This window comes from Colossoma macropomum, unplaced genomic scaffold (assembly GCF_904425465.1).
Source record: "Colossoma macropomum unplaced genomic scaffold, Colossoma_macropomum, whole genome shotgun sequence".
Lineage (NCBI taxonomy): Eukaryota > Metazoa > Chordata > Actinopteri > Characiformes > Serrasalmidae > Colossoma > Colossoma macropomum.
Genome location: NW_023494795.1, coordinates 20,710,961 through 20,731,047, shown reverse-complemented (window position 1 = coordinate 20,731,047; position 20,087 = coordinate 20,710,961). Strand labels below are relative to the sequence as shown.

The 20,087-nt window shown below is 38.3% G+C and overlaps 2 protein-coding genes across 3 annotated transcripts; both read left to right on the top strand.

Moving 5' to 3' along the window:
* Positions 1-1,208: 1,208 nt before the first annotated feature.
* On the top strand, positions 1,209-10,663 carry pgfa (placental growth factor a). Of its 2 annotated transcripts, none has more exons than XM_036581807.1 (7): positions 1,209-1,541; positions 3,331-3,364; positions 4,737-4,919; positions 5,561-5,640; positions 5,740-5,769; positions 5,875-5,946; positions 10,143-10,663. In XM_036581807.1, exons 1-7 carry the CDS (start codon positions 1,534-1,536, stop codon positions 10,162-10,164), a joined length of 429 nt encoding a protein of 142 aa, XP_036437700.1. In that variant the 5' UTR covers positions 1,209-1,533; the 3' UTR covers positions 10,165-10,663. The 2 variants fall into 2 exon arrangements, with proteins under 2 accessions (XP_036437700.1, XP_036437699.1); XM_036581806.1 differs by having other exon boundaries at positions 4,723-4,919.
* Positions 10,664-11,102: 439 nt separating this feature from the next.
* Positions 11,103-19,182, top strand: cipcb (CLOCK-interacting pacemaker b). The gene is made up of 4 exons (XM_036581803.1): positions 11,103-11,416; positions 12,906-13,052; positions 13,148-13,323; positions 13,937-19,182. The coding sequence occupies exons 2-4, from the start codon at positions 12,944-12,946 to the stop codon at positions 14,792-14,794; spliced, it is 1,143 nt and encodes a 380-aa protein (XP_036437696.1). The 5' UTR covers positions 11,103-11,416; positions 12,906-12,943; the 3' UTR covers positions 14,795-19,182.
* The last annotated feature ends 905 nt before the right edge of the window (positions 19,183-20,087 follow it).

Genomic DNA, 20,087 nt, shown 5'->3' with positions numbered 1-20,087 from the left:
AAACATACAGGCTATACGTTTCTGCCTTTAGACGAACCTGCTTATTCATAGCTTTCAGTGAGAGCTACATTTACTTTAAGTTGAAGAGTACACACAGTCTCCTCCTGGTTGTTTACATTCCTAAGCATTCTGTATATGTTCCTCGACAAAAGCAGGGCCTCCTTATCACCTTGCAGCTCCCCTAAAACATGTCAGTGTGGAATACTCCTTCATTCCACAGAGTTCTGAAAATCACTAGGAGAGTTTGTTTGTGTCTGTGGCATCAGATTTTCCTTTCAGTGAAACAAGGGGGCAAAAGGAGCCAATGATTAATGCAGCAGCGCAAAGATATGGGAGGCAGGCAATCAACCTCACATACCATCTAAGGAGGTAAATGGAAACAGAGTGCTTTTCGGAAGTGATCCATCACTGGGTAATTCTGAGGAAGGGGTGAATACACAGACCTCATGATTAAGGCTACTGCAAATCTACTTTTTTTGAAGTGAAGTGAAAATTTGCATTTCAAATGTATGAGACTGGCTAAAGTGTAGGTTTATAATAGTCTCATAGTTAACAACAAAATAAACTTTTTTTAGATAGATTTTGTTTTGAGCCAGCAAACATATGGACAGCTGACATGCTGAACTGCAAGGAAAAGTCTAGAAGCAGGCCACTGGAGGAAACCAATGACAGTACCCTATGTGATGGCCATTAAAAATGAATTACTTTAAGGTGCATAACAATGAATTATATAATAAGGTGCATTAAAAATGAATTACTTTAAGGTGCATTACTTCGAGCAGCATAACTGAGTTCTCTGAGGTTATGGAGCACCACCGAACACCTTTGGGATGAGTTGGAGAAGAGTTTTTGTGATCCAGTTCTAATCATCCAACATCTGTACCTGACCTCACTAATGATCTTGCGGCCAAATGCGATCAAATCCTCAGCGCAATGTTCCAACATCTAGTGTAAAGCCTTTCCAGAACAGGCTGTTACTGCAGCAAAGGGGGGACAAACGTCCTATGAACACCCCTCTAAACGGTGCATGAGCGGGTGTCTAAAAACTTCTGAACGTACATGCATCTTGTTGCTCTCTGATGGAAAAACTGCCAATTCAGCGTTTCATGTCACTCTTTGAAGGGTGAATTCTCTAACCCTGCAGTGGGCTCGCTCTGGCCTGTGGGGGTGAGGGATGTGGGCTTGGCCGGGTTTCCTCAGACGGCTCCAGTCTGCAGGGCGTTTTACATTAGGAGACGTTAACTTGTGGATTAACACGTGAGTTAGCCGTGCGCGCCTTCAAATCAGTTCAGTTTCAGAGAGTTACATTCCGCTTTTTTACAGTCCTCCTGAGAGGATTTCGGCAGATTAACGGGGTTCAGAGCGCGGAGGGATGGTGTTAAATACTCTTTAGCATATTCGGTCTGGGAATGACCCGGCATGCTCTCACTTTCGCCTCTTTCGCTTTGAGCCTCTGGAGAGCTGATGTTTGATTCGACATGAACAGTTTCGTCAGTCTGGCACAGATACTCGCCACGCTCGTGCTGCACTTGCATGTTCAGGTACTCTACAGTTAAAATCATTATTTATTAATGTATCTGTTTACTTATTTATATTTTCATTAGGTTGGCTCGATTAGCCTGTTATTTAATCTGTTAATGTATTATTTATTTATTCGGTTATTTATTTGATTATGGCCGTTAAACAACGTTAAGCAACACAAATTGTAAAATCATACATTTTATTTGTAAAGCACTTTTTACCGTAGACTTTTCTCAAAAGCAGCTTCATAGAAATTATTTTTTGTATTGTAAAATACAATATCGATTTATAAATTTGTTTACTTGTTTATGTTTTGTCTTTTTTTCCTCAAATAAATTCTAAAATATGTCAATTGACAGAGATGGTGTGGTGTATATGGTTCTATAAAGATCCTTTTTCAAAAGGGTTCTATACAGCACCCAAAGGGGTTCTGCTATTGTTACAATGTCAAGTTTGTAATAATAGAAGAACCCTTTTCAAAAGGTTCTATATAGAATTTATAGCCCATTTTCAATCAATCTGAGGATCCATTTCACCATGCAAAGAACCTTTAAATCATGCAAAGGGTCTTTGAGTATTCGTGATTCTATAAAGAAACATTTTCTTTGCTTAAGCACCCCTGAACCATCTTTTTAAAGAGTGTACTGGTAAATAAAAGTGAACATTGTGATGAGATCTCATTCATAATTTGTGATCAGTGTTCAGAGTTTAAGGATTAAACATACAGACTTCACATTTCTGCATTCAGAAGAACCTGCTTATTCGAAGCTTTCAGTAAGAACTAATTTACTTTAAGTTAAATATTTTTATTAAAATAAAACAAGTAAGCAAGTAGTCGAATTAATTTAAATGTGTTTAGCCTGTCACTTTTTGCACAGACTGCCCTTAATTTATGAGTCACCATCACTTTTTATCACCTAGCACCAGACTATTATATCATATCTTAACGGGAGATTAAATTTATATGGTGAGTTAATGTGCTGTTTAATCTTTATCTACGTTACTATCAAAAAGCTGGGTGTGGCTGTGGTGTAAATGGATATAATGCTCTCTTTGCAGTCTGGAATGGGAATCAATACAACAGCATTTCCAAAAACCCTGCAGTTAAATTCTCCATATGAGATATTTACATTCTGTGAGCGTCTGACGGCTATTAGTTTCTGTACAGTAAACAAGTTGGACCCATTATGTGCAATCATCTGGGTCTTATCAGGTCTGCAGTCCACAAGTCAGTGATCAGTCATGGAGTTGAACATATGCTTCTCAGTTTTACCAGTGTAAATCCTAGCTCCTGTATGTGTTGCCATGTAAATATGCTGTAGGCCTATTTTGTTTCTTTTGTCTCACAGTACAATCTGCTTTTCAGAGTGTGGCTGGGGATTCTCACGTCCTCCAGCTAATATTAGTTCCAACCCCCTAATGCCCCTCACTTATAGCAATTTGAGGTCCCACTTGCCCTAATTAGTTTACACTTTCTACATGTTTGTTCGCAAATCATCCTGACAATGGATTCGAGCCAAGTGTATCCACAGGATACACAGGCCAATACTGGGAACCCTTGAGTCAGACTCGGTTCAGTGCACAAGGACAATCAGCAATGTGACATTGTTCAGGAGGTCTTCCCCTCCCCCTTTTGCAAAATTCATTCTATTATCTCCCACTCAGAGGATGTCGGTGCTCATATACTTTCCACAGAGACACCCCGCCTCCACGAATCAAACTGCATGCACATGAAAATAAACATATCTTGTTTGTGATATTGTCCATGAAGCTCATTTCTATTGCCTTTTTTGTTTGTTTGTTTTGTAGGCCTCGACTCCTCTTGGCACACCACACTCTAAAGGTAAACTTCTTGCTCTTACATGTTCTGGGGACCAACTACCCTGCACTGCTTAAAGTCCCCGGTCCAACACATCTACTGCAGCTCACTCTGAGCAGAACCAATATTTTAAAGGGCTAACTAACATTTCCTCACTTTTTATTAAAATAAAAGTGTTTGATGTGGTATGTAAACATTGTAAAAGCTTTAAAACGTACTGCTTGTTCCCCACTCCATACAGCTCATATATGAAACTTAAACCCATTTTTAATTCATTGTTTTTGTGATGTCACAAAAACCAACATATTTACATATTGTGAGTTCGTACCATGCCTTCAACATGTGGTGGTAGTATGAGGGAGAATTGATTGAGGGAGGGGGGAGAACTGAGTTCTGGGCACCTTCTGCCTGTAGCTAGAAGGCCAGATCCCCCCTCATAGCTGTAGCAGGACTGATGCGAGGCTGAGGAACTAGGAGGAGATGGGGTGGCGGTGGGGATTGCGAACACTTCGTCACAGGAACGCAAGGTGAGGATGTGAATTTATAGGGTGTTGGATTAAAAGAAGGAGGGGTTTCAGCCATGCTCCTCCCCTCAACCTTCAGTTATAACATAACTACATATCGTCGCTGTCCAAAGAAAAACACATTTATCCATGACTTTAAAGGAACATTTCACACAATACGTAGGCCAGCTACTGTGTTCAAATAATGTAGAAAAAATGGAAAGGCAGCAAAAATATACCTGTCTTTTCAGCTCACAGCAGTTTAGCCCATTTAGATACGTCAGTCTTTAAGGCACTGTAACAGAAACAGCCTGTATAATTCTGAGGGATACAGACATTTTAGAAAATGGCCATGCAAAAATGAATTATGACTGTTTTGGGTATCTAAAATCACAAACATTAGAAACATGTAGGGTATGGGCCCTTAAACGTTTCTGTTCCAACCACAGGATAACATTTATAACTGGTAAACTGGTTATAGCAAAATTAAAAACTGGTACATTTCATTCTAGTCACAAAGACAAACACACACATACACACAAACATAGACTCTAAAACTGATCCAAAGACATTTGGAAGGTTAGGGGTTACACATATATATTAAGTTAGTAGCTTATTATAGTAGCAAGTTCTACAGTGAACCATTTCACATCAAACCAGTCTGATTGACTTTGTTTACATCTCAATAGTTTAATTATACAGAAATTTTGAAAAATCTGCATAATTCCCTTTAAAACTGTTTAAGGCTAATGCGTCGCTAAGACTGGTTCTGAGAACCTCTGCTTGTGCACTTGATATTATATACTGTATGACTGATATCAGGTCAGTGATAAAAGTGGAGTAAACTACAGCTGAAAAATATTGTTACTGTTATTGTAGTGATGCTGTTTCAGGAGGTGTGGAGTCGAAGCCTGTGTCGCTCTCTGGAGAAGATGGTGGCGGTAGAGCAGGAATACCCAGGTGGTGTGGAGCACATATTCAGTCCTGGCTGTGTGTCTCTACAGCGCTGCTCTGGCTGCTGTAACGATGAGAAACTAGAGTGCTTTCCTACTCTCACACGCAATATCACAATGCAGGTAGAGCTTGTTTCACATCTATTAGAATACCTAAAAAAATGTAAAAGTACAAACACTGTGCTGTTCAGAGACATATTGCTCTCTGACGAATTCAAACCCACTTAAGTTATCTCATAAACAATATGATGTGTAGTATCTATGAGTGAGGTACTATGGTGCTATATACAGTACTGTATATATGTATATATAGTCCCCGGGAAAACCAAGTATCTACAAAATAGTAACTTTACAGGAGAAGGCAAAAATGTTCTTAATGTACTGTAATTTAAGTTAAAGATGTTGTATTCTAAGCAATTTAAAAGTCTATTGGTCCAATCATAATTTTAACACAGTGTAAAAGACAGCTGCCATGCGCAAATGATACAGAAAAGTAAAAATCCAAGACAATAGATATACATATTTTTCTCTGGACAGCAACAATATCTTAACTAGACCTGGGTAATATTCATCAGTTTATGACCATTAATATAAATCATTAGACTCATTGGATGGTTCTTTGTCACTGTATATGACAACCCCCAACAAATTTTACCCAAGGACTTTATTACAGCTAAAAAGTCGAAAATTAACTGGGAAATTTGACTACTGTATCCACTACATCCAATACAGGTTCATTCTGCTCTTCCCTGCTTTCGTTTTAGCTGGTGAAGATAAGCCCAGCACAGAGGACCAGGCAGTATGTGCAGCTTTCATTTTTAGAGCACCACTCCTGTGAGTGCAGGTATGGAAACCAAGCAGCTCTTTGAGAGAAGCAGCTGTGTTTTATTGAGATTTACTGTTGTGAATTTTGTCACTGATGTCATGCTCTTTCTTATTTTAGACCCAAAAGGAAACATATTAGAAATCCGAGGTGAGTTTTTGTTTGTTTGTTTGTTTGTTTTCATCATCTATTCCTGATATCTAATCCAACTAAACCAGGTTGGTGGAATAACTATGACTATTTCTGCCTTTGCAGCCAGAGGTTTAGTAGCCCACACAGGAGAAGAAAAGGAAAACGGGGAAAGAAGAGAACAGCAAATTGTAGCAGGTAAGCTCTGAACTGCCCTCTGCTGGCCGTTAAAGACACGAGTTAGTTGAAAAGGAAATTCTAGTCCTCGCGATATAAAGTCAGTTAGAGTGGTTGGTGCGACATGGTGGCTAATCCACGACGCGAGTTTATAAAAGCCACGCTATTCTGAATTAGCTTACTTTAGCCTCCCAGTTCACTCCAGGCTCAGTGGGCTCCACTAACACAATCCAGCTGCCACCTGTTCGCGCTAATTCAAATCGCAATTCAGTAATCGAGGCTCACCCGCGTGCCCGCGATACTTAAGCAGTTCGGACAGTCGAGTGGAGATACAGCGATATAGCAACTTAAAGGGCAATTCCACCGATTTTTAAAAAAATGTGCATAATTCCGTTGTTGCGATGTAAACAAAGTCATTCAGAGTGGTTTGGTGTGAAATGTCTCGTTATATAGAAAGTTACCAATTCACATTTCTTTACAGTGATGGTAACCAGGCCATGTGTGGGCTATATCATAAATATAGCCGTTGTATTTACTGTCCAAAACCTACACGTGAACCTACACGTGCCTTCTGAGTTTTTGTTTGTATCGCTGATGATGTTAAAATGATGGGGTGATGTTAAAAATAGGTTTTCTTTGTGGACCATTTTGGCTTCTAACACAATGTATGTACATCTACACCATGAATGGATTAAAATAAATGGATTAACAAGATGTTTTAGGCCAAAACTTTATCACAAAACTATTGTAAAGCAATGTCTCGGATATCAGACAGCCTATATCTAACCATTGTTTGTAATAACTTACTGTGAGGGAGTTTTTGGAGCAGTGGTGCCCAATCCTTGTAGATCCAGTTTGCGGAGTTTAGCTCCAACCCTAATCACTCTAGATTCAGGTAATCAAAGCCTTCAGGGATATCTGACTATATGAGCTAGGTGTGTGGGATCTGAACATTTCAGGGTGGTAGATGTCCAGACCAGGATTGAGCACCCCTGTTTTAGAGGCATTGAACTCTTCAGACGTTGTGGCTCCTATCACCAGCACTGTAAATAATTCTGACTCTGTAAGTTTCTCTGCAACGGGGCATTTTTCACACCAAACCACTCCGAATGATTTTGTTTACATCTTAACCACTGAATTTTGTTTCCCTCTTAAAACAGCACTGAAAAAAAAACAAAAATATTATTTAAAATGTTTAAAGAAGTTTAGTTTGTTTACGGGAAGGGAATAATACTTAATAAAAATAATACTTAACAATTGAACATAACACTTGAAGTTTATTGTATAATAGATTACAAATGTACAGAATTATATGCACTGGAGAAATGATTGATAATTTATAATTCAGGTGGTGATATTCATTATTAAACTCATTTTTATTCATTGTCCCATTTAAATGATGAAGTTGGAAACAGCATTTGTAAAACACACATGGCAGCAGGTGAAGGTGAACCATATCAGAGTGTAAATCTAGATAATAATTTTGTACACAATATCAATCGATATGTATGGAACCCAAATGAAAATTACATTAGATTTTACATCTAACCAAAATGAAGGCTGTTACTGTCTCTGGTGGGGTGGGGGATACTGTGATAGACCTGATTCAGTGCCCCATCATTTCATCATGCAGAAATCTTCAGACATTATTCTCCCCAGGGAAAAAATCCAATTATGGGAAATGTCTTGACTATCCTGATTCTCCTCGACATACTCGGAGTTTGTAAATGCTGTAATTGTGATTGTGACATTGTGATGACTGTGATGTTCCCCAGAGACCCTCTAATGTTCAGTAGTGCTAATTATCCTCTGAGAATTCAGCAGCATCCAGGACCAGCAAAAAGAAGCAGATGTTCACATGACTATCTGCTAAAAAGAAATTAAATTGTAACTGAAAATTAGAAAGCTGGAGCTGGAAATTAAGAAAACCTGAGAAGGATGTAAGTGTAAATTAGAATCATTTTGATATGCTCATTTTATAGAACATCGAGGCTTTGTTCCTGTCACAGGCTGAACAACAACACCAATAAAAAGTATTTTCCTCTTGTTAATAAAAACATACTTGTTTTAAAAATCATTGCATGTTAATTTTAGGGAGTGAATCAATGTGCCTCACAGCTCCAGCACTCATGTGATCTTTAACTGCTTTATTAAAAGATAGTTCCACTGTTCAGCTGACAGTATTAGCATCCACATTTTGTAAAATGCACAGGCTGTGTCACGGCCTCTTTGTTGGGTGATTAAGAAATGCTGCAGGTGGTTAAATCTGGACTGTAAGTGAGTAAGTGCAGGTTCTGAACAGGGTGTATGCAGAAAAACACTGCGCTTCACAGTAGGCCAGAAAATATACATATAAGAGTAACCATTACAGTTACATTTACACAGGCAATAGTGACTTATATTTTGGGGTTCTGTAATATCTTTACCTGGAAAAAAAAACCTCTGATTTAAATCACACTTATGCAGTTAAAGACATTTTTAATCTTCTCCATATTAGTGTATTGAGCCATGCTAGTTTATAATTGGCTTTTTAATAGTAGGCTATTTTTTAAACAAGTAAATATATCCCTAAGGGCAAATCTTATTAGGCCCCACAATATATTCATAATAAAATGTAGTGTATCGGACAGTATTAAGGTGGAACGTTGTTCAAGTGCATTGTTTTAACCCAGTGAGTTTATGATGTCCTTGGCTTGTCCAACAGAATTGATCAGGCTACGCTAAGCCTCATCATTAGCCTGGCGCGGAGCAGGTTTGTCCAAATGTTATCATGGTGACTGAATGGGGCTTAAGATTAACTTCTTTCTTGGAACCGAATATACATTTTCTTTGGGTACTGTTTTGCCTTTCAGCATCCTACGCATAACTATCTCTCTGCCCTGCATAAGTTTTGTACATTTTAAGTCAAAAGATTATTGCAAAACTATTGTAAAACAATATCTCAGGAATCAGGCAACAAATTTATCACAATTTAATGTAATAATTTTCTGTAAATGTGCTTTTAGAGGCATTAAGACATCTGGTTCCTATTACCACCACTGTGAACAGTTCTGACTTGGTACTTTGGTTAAGAATCTTAAATATAACACAATCTTCTGAAAATGTAACAGCATACTAATTAAGAAACAATTAAAATTAGTTTTGATGTAACAGCATCACACCAGACAAAAGCTTAAACCATGATAGCAGGTAACTGAAGGGGTAGTCTACATTGTCTTAATGGCATGAACAGTGATTCACCTCAAGCACCTTATCTATAACAATATTTTGCAGTAGATCTATTGGAAAGTCAAAATCCCTTTAAAACTCTACTCAGACACCAGTTCTGATTAGTTAATTCGACTTTAACCTTCAAGACCCTCGTCTTAAAGGCACAGTAACAAAATTAGCTTATTTAATTCCAAAGAATAAGGTTGAAAAACAGTCATGTAGAGATTAATTATGACTGCTTTAGTATATAAAACCAGGAAAAACAATACAGTACGAGAAAAATGTATGATATGGGCCTCTTAAATCACTCTATTTATGCCTACTTTGTTTACATCTCTAAAACTACATATCCCAACAGCCCACACTCTAAACTGCATCATAGCATCACTTGTGATTGCACAGCATGCTAATGTCAAAAACATGTCTGTCTCCTTTTGGCAAAGATGTACATGAACCAATGTGAGACAATTACAGTGAATGTTGCTAACATCAACCAGTTTTCAACACTTTTTAGCATTATTCTCACTTTATTCCATTATGATAAATGGGTCCAACTCTGTTCTTGGTTCCCTAAGATTTAAGCACCCTTTGCTGATAGAGGTGTTTAGTTGCACACACAGCTTTTTGTAATCTACACAGAAACTTTTCTAGTAGAATGTGAACTCTGGACAAGCTGCACATGAGGTCACCATGCTCAATGCTAAGCGTCAGCTAGAGGGATATAAAGCCCCCCAGCATTGCGCTGTGGAGCAGTGGGACTGCATTCTCTGGAGTGATGGAGCTCCACCTAATATCTTTGGGATGAGTTGGACTGGTGTTTGTGATCCACAACTAATCCAACATCAGTACACCAGTAAGGAGGGACAAACTCCCTATTAATAGCCTTGATTTCATGAATTGTGTATATTTGACCAATACATAAATTAAAATGTTTAATGAAAATTATTTCAACATAGATTACTGCAATAACCAAAAATTTGCTTAATCTGTGATTTTGTTTTATGCAGGTGTACTAATCATCTCAGCTAATGGGAGGATTCCAGTCTCTCTCTTTTTCCATCCTGAACACAAACAACCAAGGACATGAACTCTGGCCTCCCGAAAAATGGACAAGAAGCAGATGCATTTGGGACATAAATTATTATAAGGACCTCATCTGTGTCTGGGATGATGCCCTGCCCTCCCCTGGCAATGAACACATTCTCTGGGAGGGGTAGAATGAAAACTCAGATCCCTGTAATCCTATCTGTTTTGTTACCTGGTTAATCCTTTTGTTGTACTGGGAAATGCTGTGGGAGTGAAAAAGACAAATAACTTCATCACAAGCTGAGAGATCATAAAAGTGAATACTGTGATGATGCTCAGACTTTCATTTGCCCCTTTGTTGTCCACACGCCTGGTGTTTATTAGTTATCATTATCACCCTGTGGGCCCTGTGCAGTATTTTCAGCTGCATCATTGGAATGATGTCTGAATCCAGCTGTGGTGTACGTAGCGTTACATAAGTATTATTGCAATAAATATAATGTCTTCAGCCTCATTCTGATGGCATGTTTGTGTTAAAATGAATATAAAAATGAAACATCTTCATGAAGAGGCTCAGTTTCATCCCTACTGAAAAGTCTGACGTACAAAGGGGAGTAGGTGTAGGCTAGCCAGTGGCCCTGCCTTTACTCAAAGGTTAAATTAAGGCCATGCCTCGGAACTGTTATGTAATACAGTCTTGTACTAACTGTTCCACATCTCACTTTCTTCAGGCCGTCGCTAAACGACGCCACTACGCGGTTGAACACAATGTTCTTGGACTGCCACACAGTCGTGGCGCTGTCACGTTTTTTAGCTTCACGTCTCTGGCTCTGGCCAATAGGAAAGCAGGACGATTTTTGTGGGTGGGAACAGCCAATCACAGAGAGTGACGTATATTCTCTTTCCCCTAGAGCCGTCACCAAGACTGCCCCGCCCATTTCTTCCAAAAAAGGATCGCCTTAAAACAAAGACGCCAAAAAGCTCAGGCTAGATTCGTCTATACATTATGTCTGTAAACGAGAAACACGTGATGAATATTATTATGACTTAATTCACATTGTTGGTGTCAAACTAAAGGCGGGGACGGGGGCTCCTGAATTATAATGACTCCCCTCGGCATGTGCGGGGCTGTGTGACAGGGGTGTACCAACACTACGTTACGCTCCGGTCTCGTGTACAGTATCGTGTATTTTCTCGACGAGGTTTACGTGAGCAACGAGCGATAGACTGACTGACGGAGACACACAAAAACAAGGTAGGCATGAGGAGCAGCTACCTTCGAGTTTTTCTACTGACATCACTTCTTCGTTATTGGAAGAGTTTTGTTTCGTCTAAACAGCAGACCAGACAGCGAAGCTTACGTTCGCTGCTTAATCCAGCCGAATGTGACCAATGCTAGCAAGCTCGCTAGCTAGCTTGCTAGCCAACCTACGTTAACAAGGTCGTTGACGTTACATTTCCAGCTGACTACCACAATAGGTTAGCTAGATAACCTGGCTGTATGGGCCAACGACAAGGTTAACCACCCTATGGCGCAAATATAGCTACTGAGTCTAAATCTAAAGTGTTCAGTCTTGCGCGGACAGAAAGAGTAGCTAACCTAGCTAGCTAGTTGCCAAATCCCACCCAAGCTAAAGCTAGCAAAATGGGAGCAAAGTGAGAGACGTATGCATAATTAATAAACCTCATTTTTACTTTCTCCTCAATGTATGTTCGGATAGTTCAGTCTTAAAATGACCAAGAACCTCGACGAGATGCTCCAGTTCATCTAGTAAAAAACAGTTAATCTGTTCGTGGCATTTCAACCCCCCACCGAAGTATCGTGCGGTTTATTTACCTTTGCGTTTATCCAGCCCGTAATGAGTTGGGTTATTTTAACAGTTTGCATTTGTATGCTGTAGTGGCCGTATTTTCACCAATTACAATTAGTCCTTATCCTAACATATAAACATAATCCTGATTAGAGAAATCTCATAATAAAGTACTTTGACATTCATTACTAAGAGTGAGCTGTTTTACAGTGGTTTCATGTAGGAAAGTTTTACTACCGTAGTAGATTCTGCACCAGTCGAGTCCCGTACAAAATGTATTACATAACATGAGTATTTGTTCTTTGACATATTGTTTTCTAACCACTTATCAGTTGTACACAATCCTTACACTGTGCTCAGTCTGGGAAATGTTAGGAGATAAGTTTAGTATTTCAACATGATAAATGCTGAGACACTGGTTTATGGTTAAGGTGCTCAGGTGCTCAGTACACACCCAGCCAGCAGTCTCTGGCAAATACCAATGTGCCACTAATGTAGGAATAATATGAAGATACCAGTGCATTCTTAAATTTCTTTAAAATTATCAATAATTACAGAATTTATGTGTTTTACATAACAGCACAGAAAAAGCTCTCATAATGTAATAGGGTGTTAGTTCATTTTCACCATGTGATGTCTATCTGTCAAAATAGTTAAGATAAAAAAGTCATTCAGAGTGGTTTGATGGTGGTAAGTTTCTTTAAATGAAATAATTTCACATCAAAACACTGAATCCCTTGGTTTGCCATAGTTATTGACTGCATAATTTCCCAAGCTGTGTATATCTTTGAAATTATTCAGCCAGTCTGTTTTCTTGCTGTCCAGATGATGCATTTTGAGAAACTTGACAAGTCAGGAAAAGTATTTTTCTATTCTTGGAAAGCTTTGAAGGTAGTTAAAAGTTACTGTATTTCTTTCATTGCATTATGGCAGGTGAGAGTGGTGTGACGGGGCCAAAGGGCGGAGTCAGGATGAGCTTGAAGATGAAAGATGATGGTGACATGAGGACTGTGGGCAAGTCAAAAATCAAGAGACTGGAGAAGTCAAAACCAGACTCTGAAAGGGATTCTGGTTTCTCAGGTCAGTATTAGGAAATATTTTGCGTATCAAAGCATGAGTCGTTTTCCTACTTTTTTTAGACCTTTTTTTTTCCCCCTTCTTTTTCTATTTTTTAGATGCTAGTTCTGAGCATCTGAGTACAGTTGACCAGGCGGACACAGAAGATGCAGCTCGAACATTAATACCAGGAGTGGGAGGTTCTAGGTCCCAGCCATCTCAGCTGGCTGTTATGGGGGGATCTTTCCAAAGTCTGTCACCTATGATCATCATGAACAATGTTCTTCTCAAACAGGTAAAACAAAATTCCCTTTGGTTATTTGTAAGGTACAGTGTGCCTTAATCAATAATACTTCATTTGCAGGTATCACTGTATTAAGGATAAAAAACATGGATCATTTAAAAAAGCAACCTCTTTCTGTTTTATTTTTGTAGCAATTTCTTTTCAGCCAATTTTGTTCATAAAGGGAACGTTTATCATGTGTCCCTATGGCAGATTGCTAATAAACATATTCTCACATGTAATTTCTGCCAGATCGTTACTTGTTTGCAATGCTAGCAGACCATATTAGAAGCAAATTACACATGTACGCAAATTAAGCACATGTAATGATTTTATTTGGGAGGAGTTTATGGTTACACAGTATAATGTTATTGCAGTATTGTCCTGTGCAGTACTGATAACAAGAGAAAATGCAGTATGTCACCAGGCGGCAAAGTGCGGGCCTACAGCGGCTCAGAAGTTTATTGAGGGAGTGTTTTAATGTCCATCAGAAGATAATCTCCCATTAGCACCACATTCTACATTGCTCTACTTCTAAGCAATCTGTGTTTGAACAGCTTAATCATTTATCTATCTAACTGATTATCCACCAAACTTGAATCTAATTTTTTTTTTTTTTGGGCAGCCTGGTGATAACCCTACCTCTTTGAAGCCTTGGGGTTTCAGTCCAGCAGTTGAGGTTGTTCAGCAACCTCAAGTAGTCTTCCTCCAACCAGTGGTCTCCCAGAGAGCTTCTACGTTGCCAAAAGGACCTCCTACTAAACGTCGTAAGCACAAGAAGTACCTCCCCATTTTGAAATCCTATCCCAAAATTGCTCCTCATCCTGGGGATAGTCCACGAAGTAACTGCACTAGCAGTAGCAGCAGCTCCAGCACTACTGCTTCAGTGAAGAGTTGCAGCTCATCTTCCAGCAGCCAGGATCAGCCTCATGAAGACAAGCAGCAAGGTTTACAAAGCAGTACCTCTTCTGGTTCATCAACACCAAACCACCTTCCACCATCCAGGCATCTTTCAGCATCGCCTCAGCCCCATGCAGCACTTACTGATTCCATCACTGGTAGTTCCCCTGGTGTTGAAAGGCCAGCTAGTGGAAGGCTGGAGCTTACCTCGGCACTCACAGACATGCATACCAAGGCATTACAGAACCAGTCACAAGGAGGCTCCGAGGATGGCACCTGCCAAAGCAGTGACTCTGACAACAGCATCAAGAGGAAGCGTTTCTGCAACACCTACAACATTCTCAGCAAATCAGGATTGCTGGACATTACGCTGCGCACAAAAGAGTTGATTCGACAGAATCGAAGGACCCAAGCTGAGCTGGATCAGCTTCGCCAACATACAAACCTTTTCATGGAAGCACTACAGACGGGAGACTTTCGTATCTGGAGCAAACTACAGCTAAGTATGCAAGAGGAGAGTGAGAAAGAGAAGACTGTAAACGGTGAATCAGAGACGCACAGTGATCAGTTGAAAGACACTTAAAACACAGACTCAGATTCTTAAAGCTGATATTCACATTGCCTTTCTTACTTGCTTTTGATCTTTGTTTTTCAGAGTTACAGTAAATTTAATATATTCAACGTTTGATACCTGCCAACACCTGTAATACTGAAGAAATGGAGGAGGATATAATCATTTTTACTGTGAGCAATATTTACTCTTGCTAATAAGACAAAAATAATGAAGAAAGGAGAGAACGATTTTGGTTCACTCAATCAAATACAGTCAGACAGAATCACAGTATTTGGAATTAGCAGTAGCCTTATTGGATGCACAATAGTTGGAATTAGCAGTAATATTATTGGATATATCTGGGTCTGGGAAGATAAGAGTTTTCTGAAAGTAATTTCTACACATCCTAACTGTACTGAGTTCACAAAGCATTCATAAGGGCTTCTTTTTTGCCTCAATAATATAGCTGTACTCACAAGCTAACATAATATTAGCAGTGAGATGAATGTAGCATACCAGCGGCAGAATAGCAGTTTTAAAACATCTAATCTTGCTAACACTTTAATTAGATAGATTAAAAAGATGTCACACCTAAGCAAACAAAGGAGGTTCCCTCAGGGGAGTCATGTAATAGGATGATTTAAATGTAAGATTTATTTCTTTTTTTTTTAAAGTGGAAGTGGATCTCATCTTAGCACAAGCCACTTTTTTTTTTACAAAAATTAGCAGTTGTGCCTATATTGCGGTATAGCAATTAGTTTTTTAATAAAACCAGCTCAATGCTGAAAAAAGAACCAGTGGAACTAGCATATGGTGTTATTACCCACGCCGAATTTGCTCATTCTCAACAGACGTTTGGAGGCATCAGACTTGGCACAAATTCAGATCATAAACCATCTACAATTATCCTCTGAGGCAGCTTTAATATTATCATTTTAATTGGTGCATTATTATTTAATTTAAGTATTATATCATTATTATTACCAGCCCAATTTGTACCTTTCAACTTCAAGTAGAAAAACACAAGTTAGGTCTTACGAGGGTAATCGCATTGTGGGATTTGCTGTGGTTTAAGCCAGCCGAGCCAAAGAGGTCACAAATTTCAGGACCAGTTTGACCAAATAAATTTTCATTATTGTTTTTTGGACTGTGCTTCAATATGTAAGGCATGTTTTGAATTCTCTGAATTTTCACTGGAACTGAAAGGCTAACAAGGATGAAACCTTGTAGCTGCAGATAGTTGCCAAACTGAATTACTATATTTCTTCTTTCTAAAATTCTTGCCTTAAACTAGAACAGGGGTGCCAGTCTTATTCTCCAGCTTGTTTGGAATGAAAACCTGAAGCCATTTTGGCCCATTGCGGATAAGATTGGAGACCACTGGACCAGTAGTTCCTAATCCTGCTCTTGGAGGTCACATGCTCACAGCACACCAGATCCTAACTAATCACTTCATTAACAACCCCTTACTGAGTTGAAGTGGGTGGTTTTAAAGCAGGGAAAACATTAAAATGTATGGGGCAATGGGCCTTCAGGACCAGGGTGGGGGAGCGCTGCCTTCACATTGTTAAATTCCATACAGAGTTGCCGGTGTAGTCTTCTTAGTTTTTGCAAATCATTGTTGTAATGCCATTAATTTTTCACATAGTTTCATTTACCCATCACATAAATGTAATATTCTAATGTGGCTTTAGCACATGCTTAGAAGGCCTTGTATGCTTTGTTTCTCAAGTAATACCACAAAACTATTTAGTGTAGCTTGTGTGTCCCCAGTCACCACAGGGTTTGGAAAGGTTGGAACAGGCTGTGTCTGTTTTGCTGCCCATAAATGTGTCTTGGGTGACCTGAGTAAAAGTATAGTGAAAATGTGTGACTCAAAACCTTCTGCCCAATTTTGATTAAAGCATGTAATATATTTAATGATTTTTAGATCGTAACTCGGTTGTTATATTTATTTAAATAAATCAGTCACTGCTGTCACTGTAGCTTTCTGAATCTGTTTTTCAGAAGCCGTAGCATCATGCACATTTCTTCTGTATTCTTGTTTACACAAACTAAATGAGGAAATATTGAACTTACAGGCTTAAAGTCTCATTTATAAGACATTTAGCCTATACTGTCTTCAACTTTGCCTTTCTTGCTTTCACTTTATACGACTTGAGAGGAACATGTCTTCATTAAGCGTAACAATTGTTTGAATGAAAGCTTTTTTAAAAAACAAAAAAAACAAAAGCAATATCCTTCTCCAAAGCTATCATATTGTCCAGTTTACCTGTGACCTGTTTACAGAGCAGTTGAAAATCTGGTGAAAAATGTACTGAATGACAAGTATATTTTGACATCACCTACACATATGTAAGATTTGTTCTATTTCTGTCAAATGCAGTTGGTAGGAAATTTATAATTAAATGTTCTTAACATAATATTATTAATAATATTAATAATATTATTTGGTTGTCCTCAGCATAAATACCCAGTGAAAAAAGTCTGATACCATCCATGCCAAAAGCGTGGGCCTTTGATGACCAGCACATTTGGTGCCTTTCTTGATAATCAAAAATATCCAAGGTAGTCTTTGTGAATCACAGTGCAGGGAGCAGGTGTTGGCATGTATTCATTAATGCAGGTCTGCTTTTCCCCCTTACATTTAGAAGGGATGAATTTATGTCATTCTTGGCAGAAGTCGCTGCCTTTAAGGATCTCTGTGTAGATGGGTTTATCATGTTAGATGCATGATTAGGTTGTGCGCAAATTCTGAAATGCATTCAGAGACACCTCATTCTTCTTCAGATTCATAGAGGTTGGAATGCACTGGACCGGGTCATAAATCACAGTGAATTATTTTTGTTTGTTTGTTTGTTTATATAAACCGTATCCAGTGGTTTGGTTATCTGTCATGACACAAGGGATCATTAGGACCTACTGAGGCCTAACTACAGTCATCATGGCCTTAAAGGTTCGTTTGATTTTGTAAATGCTATTCTTTGTTGTGAGCAAGAATAATTGTCAGAAGTGGTAGTCAAGCTTTTTTTGTGGCAGCTACATGTTAACCACTAGTTTGTGTGACTTTCTTTTGAGTTTTTTATATTATATATTCCAGGCATCATTTTTCAAGAGTTATAGACTGTCAATTCTTCCACTTAAAAGTAGCAGCATTCTTTTGCCTTCAAGAATGGTATTTAACGTTGCTTTCAATGTCCATAACGAAATGTCTCTCATTGTTAGTGTAATGTAAGGCTAAGGAAAGGTGAATGCATTCTAATCATTCAACAGTCTATTGTACAGAACAGTAAGAGGACCATTTTGTTTATCAAAAGGTGGCATGAGCAGCTGCTGTGAATGTGCCCATGTTTTGTGTTTTCTGATGCTTTGTCAACGTTTCCTTTAGGCAGGTGAACGTTGCTTCTTATATCTTCTCTGATGCTTGGATTTAGCTACTCTTTAGCCAGTTTACTCCTGAGAGGTTAAAAGAGCATTAACAGTTTTTTCTCCAAAGCCCATTAGCTTCAAAAATTCTTTGGCACATTAGTGTCTCATAACATTAAAAACCATTCAAGGTTTTTTGTGAATGTGTGGTTCTGCAACCACCTTTGTTACTTTGTGCTTAAGAGCCACCATAACCTTACAGCAAAGCATGGCTTAATCAGTTAAAACAGAGCAGAGCAGTTCAGAGCTGATGAGCCTTTTTTGGCACAGTTAGTGTCATAGTGGTATCGTTGCTTGTTAGAACACCATTCTTTTTCTTTTCAAAGCCAAAAGCCTTCTCTTTGGGATTTAATACATCTGTACAAATGTCCTGGCTTGTAACTTGGCAATATGCAATTTCTTATTGTTGTTGTTGCTGTTCTTTTATAGTTGTCTTTAAAACATTTGTGTGCAAAGGTTAGGTTTATTACATTGCATAATATATGGGCAGCTGCATTCTTCTATGTACCTATTTCTGTTTCTTATTTCTGTTTTTTTTAACTGATTTGTATTTAATGAGGTGTATTTTCCTGTCTAAAAGCTTTTGCATTTATCAAAACTGTAGTTTTAAGACATCCTATATTTCATGTACGATGAATACAAATGTTCTCCTGTAGTCTTCCATCTTAGTATGTGTGGAAATGAAAAATACAAATGATGTTCAGGATTTCAGCACAGTATATTGTAGTAGGATTCAACCTCTCCCTTAAATAATTCCAAATTAAGTACTGTCTCCTGTTCGTTCGCTTTTTGGTTTTGCTTTGTTTTTTAGTTTGTGAGATTGGACCTTACTGAAAATTCAATGCTGAAGCACTAGTCTTAAGATGTATCTGTTTAATGTTTTATTTTTTTTAAGGTGCCCAAATGCATTTTCAGTAAATTTAATATGTGGAAAACATAAGCGTCCCTTTGCTGTGAACAACTGAGGTAAAATAAAATGTTATCAACACATTTTCTGCTAAATAAATGGTATTATGATGCCCTTGGCCTTCGCTTTGGAGGTCCCGCTACTAGATACAGTTGTATGCAAAAGTTTGAGCACCTCCACTCAAATTACATCTTGTTAATTTTTGATGTGAGAATAACACATCCTCTAAATGGGGACAGACTTAAATATGGTATTTATCTGCAAATTTATGTGCATTTTAGTCCACAATTTCCATTTATTTCCTGAGTTTAACATATTGGAAAAAAATAAAACATATGAAATGTGCCATAACTTTTGTACAGGCCACAATTCATGTTTTATTTTTATTTCCCAAACATTAAATTCAGCGAATAAACAGGAGTTGTGTATTAAAATGTGCAGAGGATATGTATATACTTCAACTTTTTTTCAGCAAAATGTAATATGTCTGGTGCACCCAAACTTCAGCATGTAACTGTAATTGACTGTGCAGTGGACAGACTGAGGATGAAGATAATATTTCAGCTCAGAAGATTGGTATATAAATACAATCCAATTTTGGATCACCTCAACATTTCATATGTGAAATTATTTAAAATGAATCAACAATGGACCTGGTGATACAGCGCCCCCACAGATGGTGAAGTGATGGAAAAATGTGACCAAGCATGTGTATTTTATATATATAAAAATTGTACTGATTTACACATGGTTGGTCACATTTTTCCATCACTTCACCATCTGTGGGGGACGCTATGTATGTGTGTGTGTGTATATATATATATATATATATATATATATATATATACACGCACACACACACACACACAAAATATGTGTAGCCAATGGATAGATCTCTAATTGATGCCTCCTGGATTCCTTGTTCCTGTGCCCTCCGGCCTGTGACCCTGAAACAGATCGAAATCAGACTTCTTTAATGACATCAGTTCC

Bases quoted from the DNA above. Each gene is read 5' to 3' on its own strand.
- pgfa (XM_036581806.1), top strand. From the start codon at position 1,479: ATGAACAGTTTCGTCAGTCTGGCACAGATACTCGCCACGCTCGTGCTG. The intron at 5,641-5,739 runs GTATGGAAACCA...TTCTTATTTTAG, and splicing joins CACCACTCCTGTGAGTGCAG to ACCCAAAAGGAAACATATTA. The intron at 5,947-10,142 runs GTAAGCTCTGAA...TGTTTTATGCAG, and splicing joins AGAACAGCAAATTGTAGCAG to GTGTACTAATCATCTCAGCT.
- cipcb (XM_036581803.1), top strand. From the start codon at position 12,944: ATGAGCTTGAAGATGAAAGATGATGGTGACATGAGGACTGTGGGCAAG. The intron at 13,053-13,147 runs GTCAGTATTAGG...TCTATTTTTTAG, and splicing joins AAGGGATTCTGGTTTCTCAG to ATGCTAGTTCTGAGCATCTG. The intron at 13,324-13,936 runs GTAAAACAAAAT...TTTTTTGGGCAG, and splicing joins ACAATGTTCTTCTCAAACAG to CCTGGTGATAACCCTACCTC.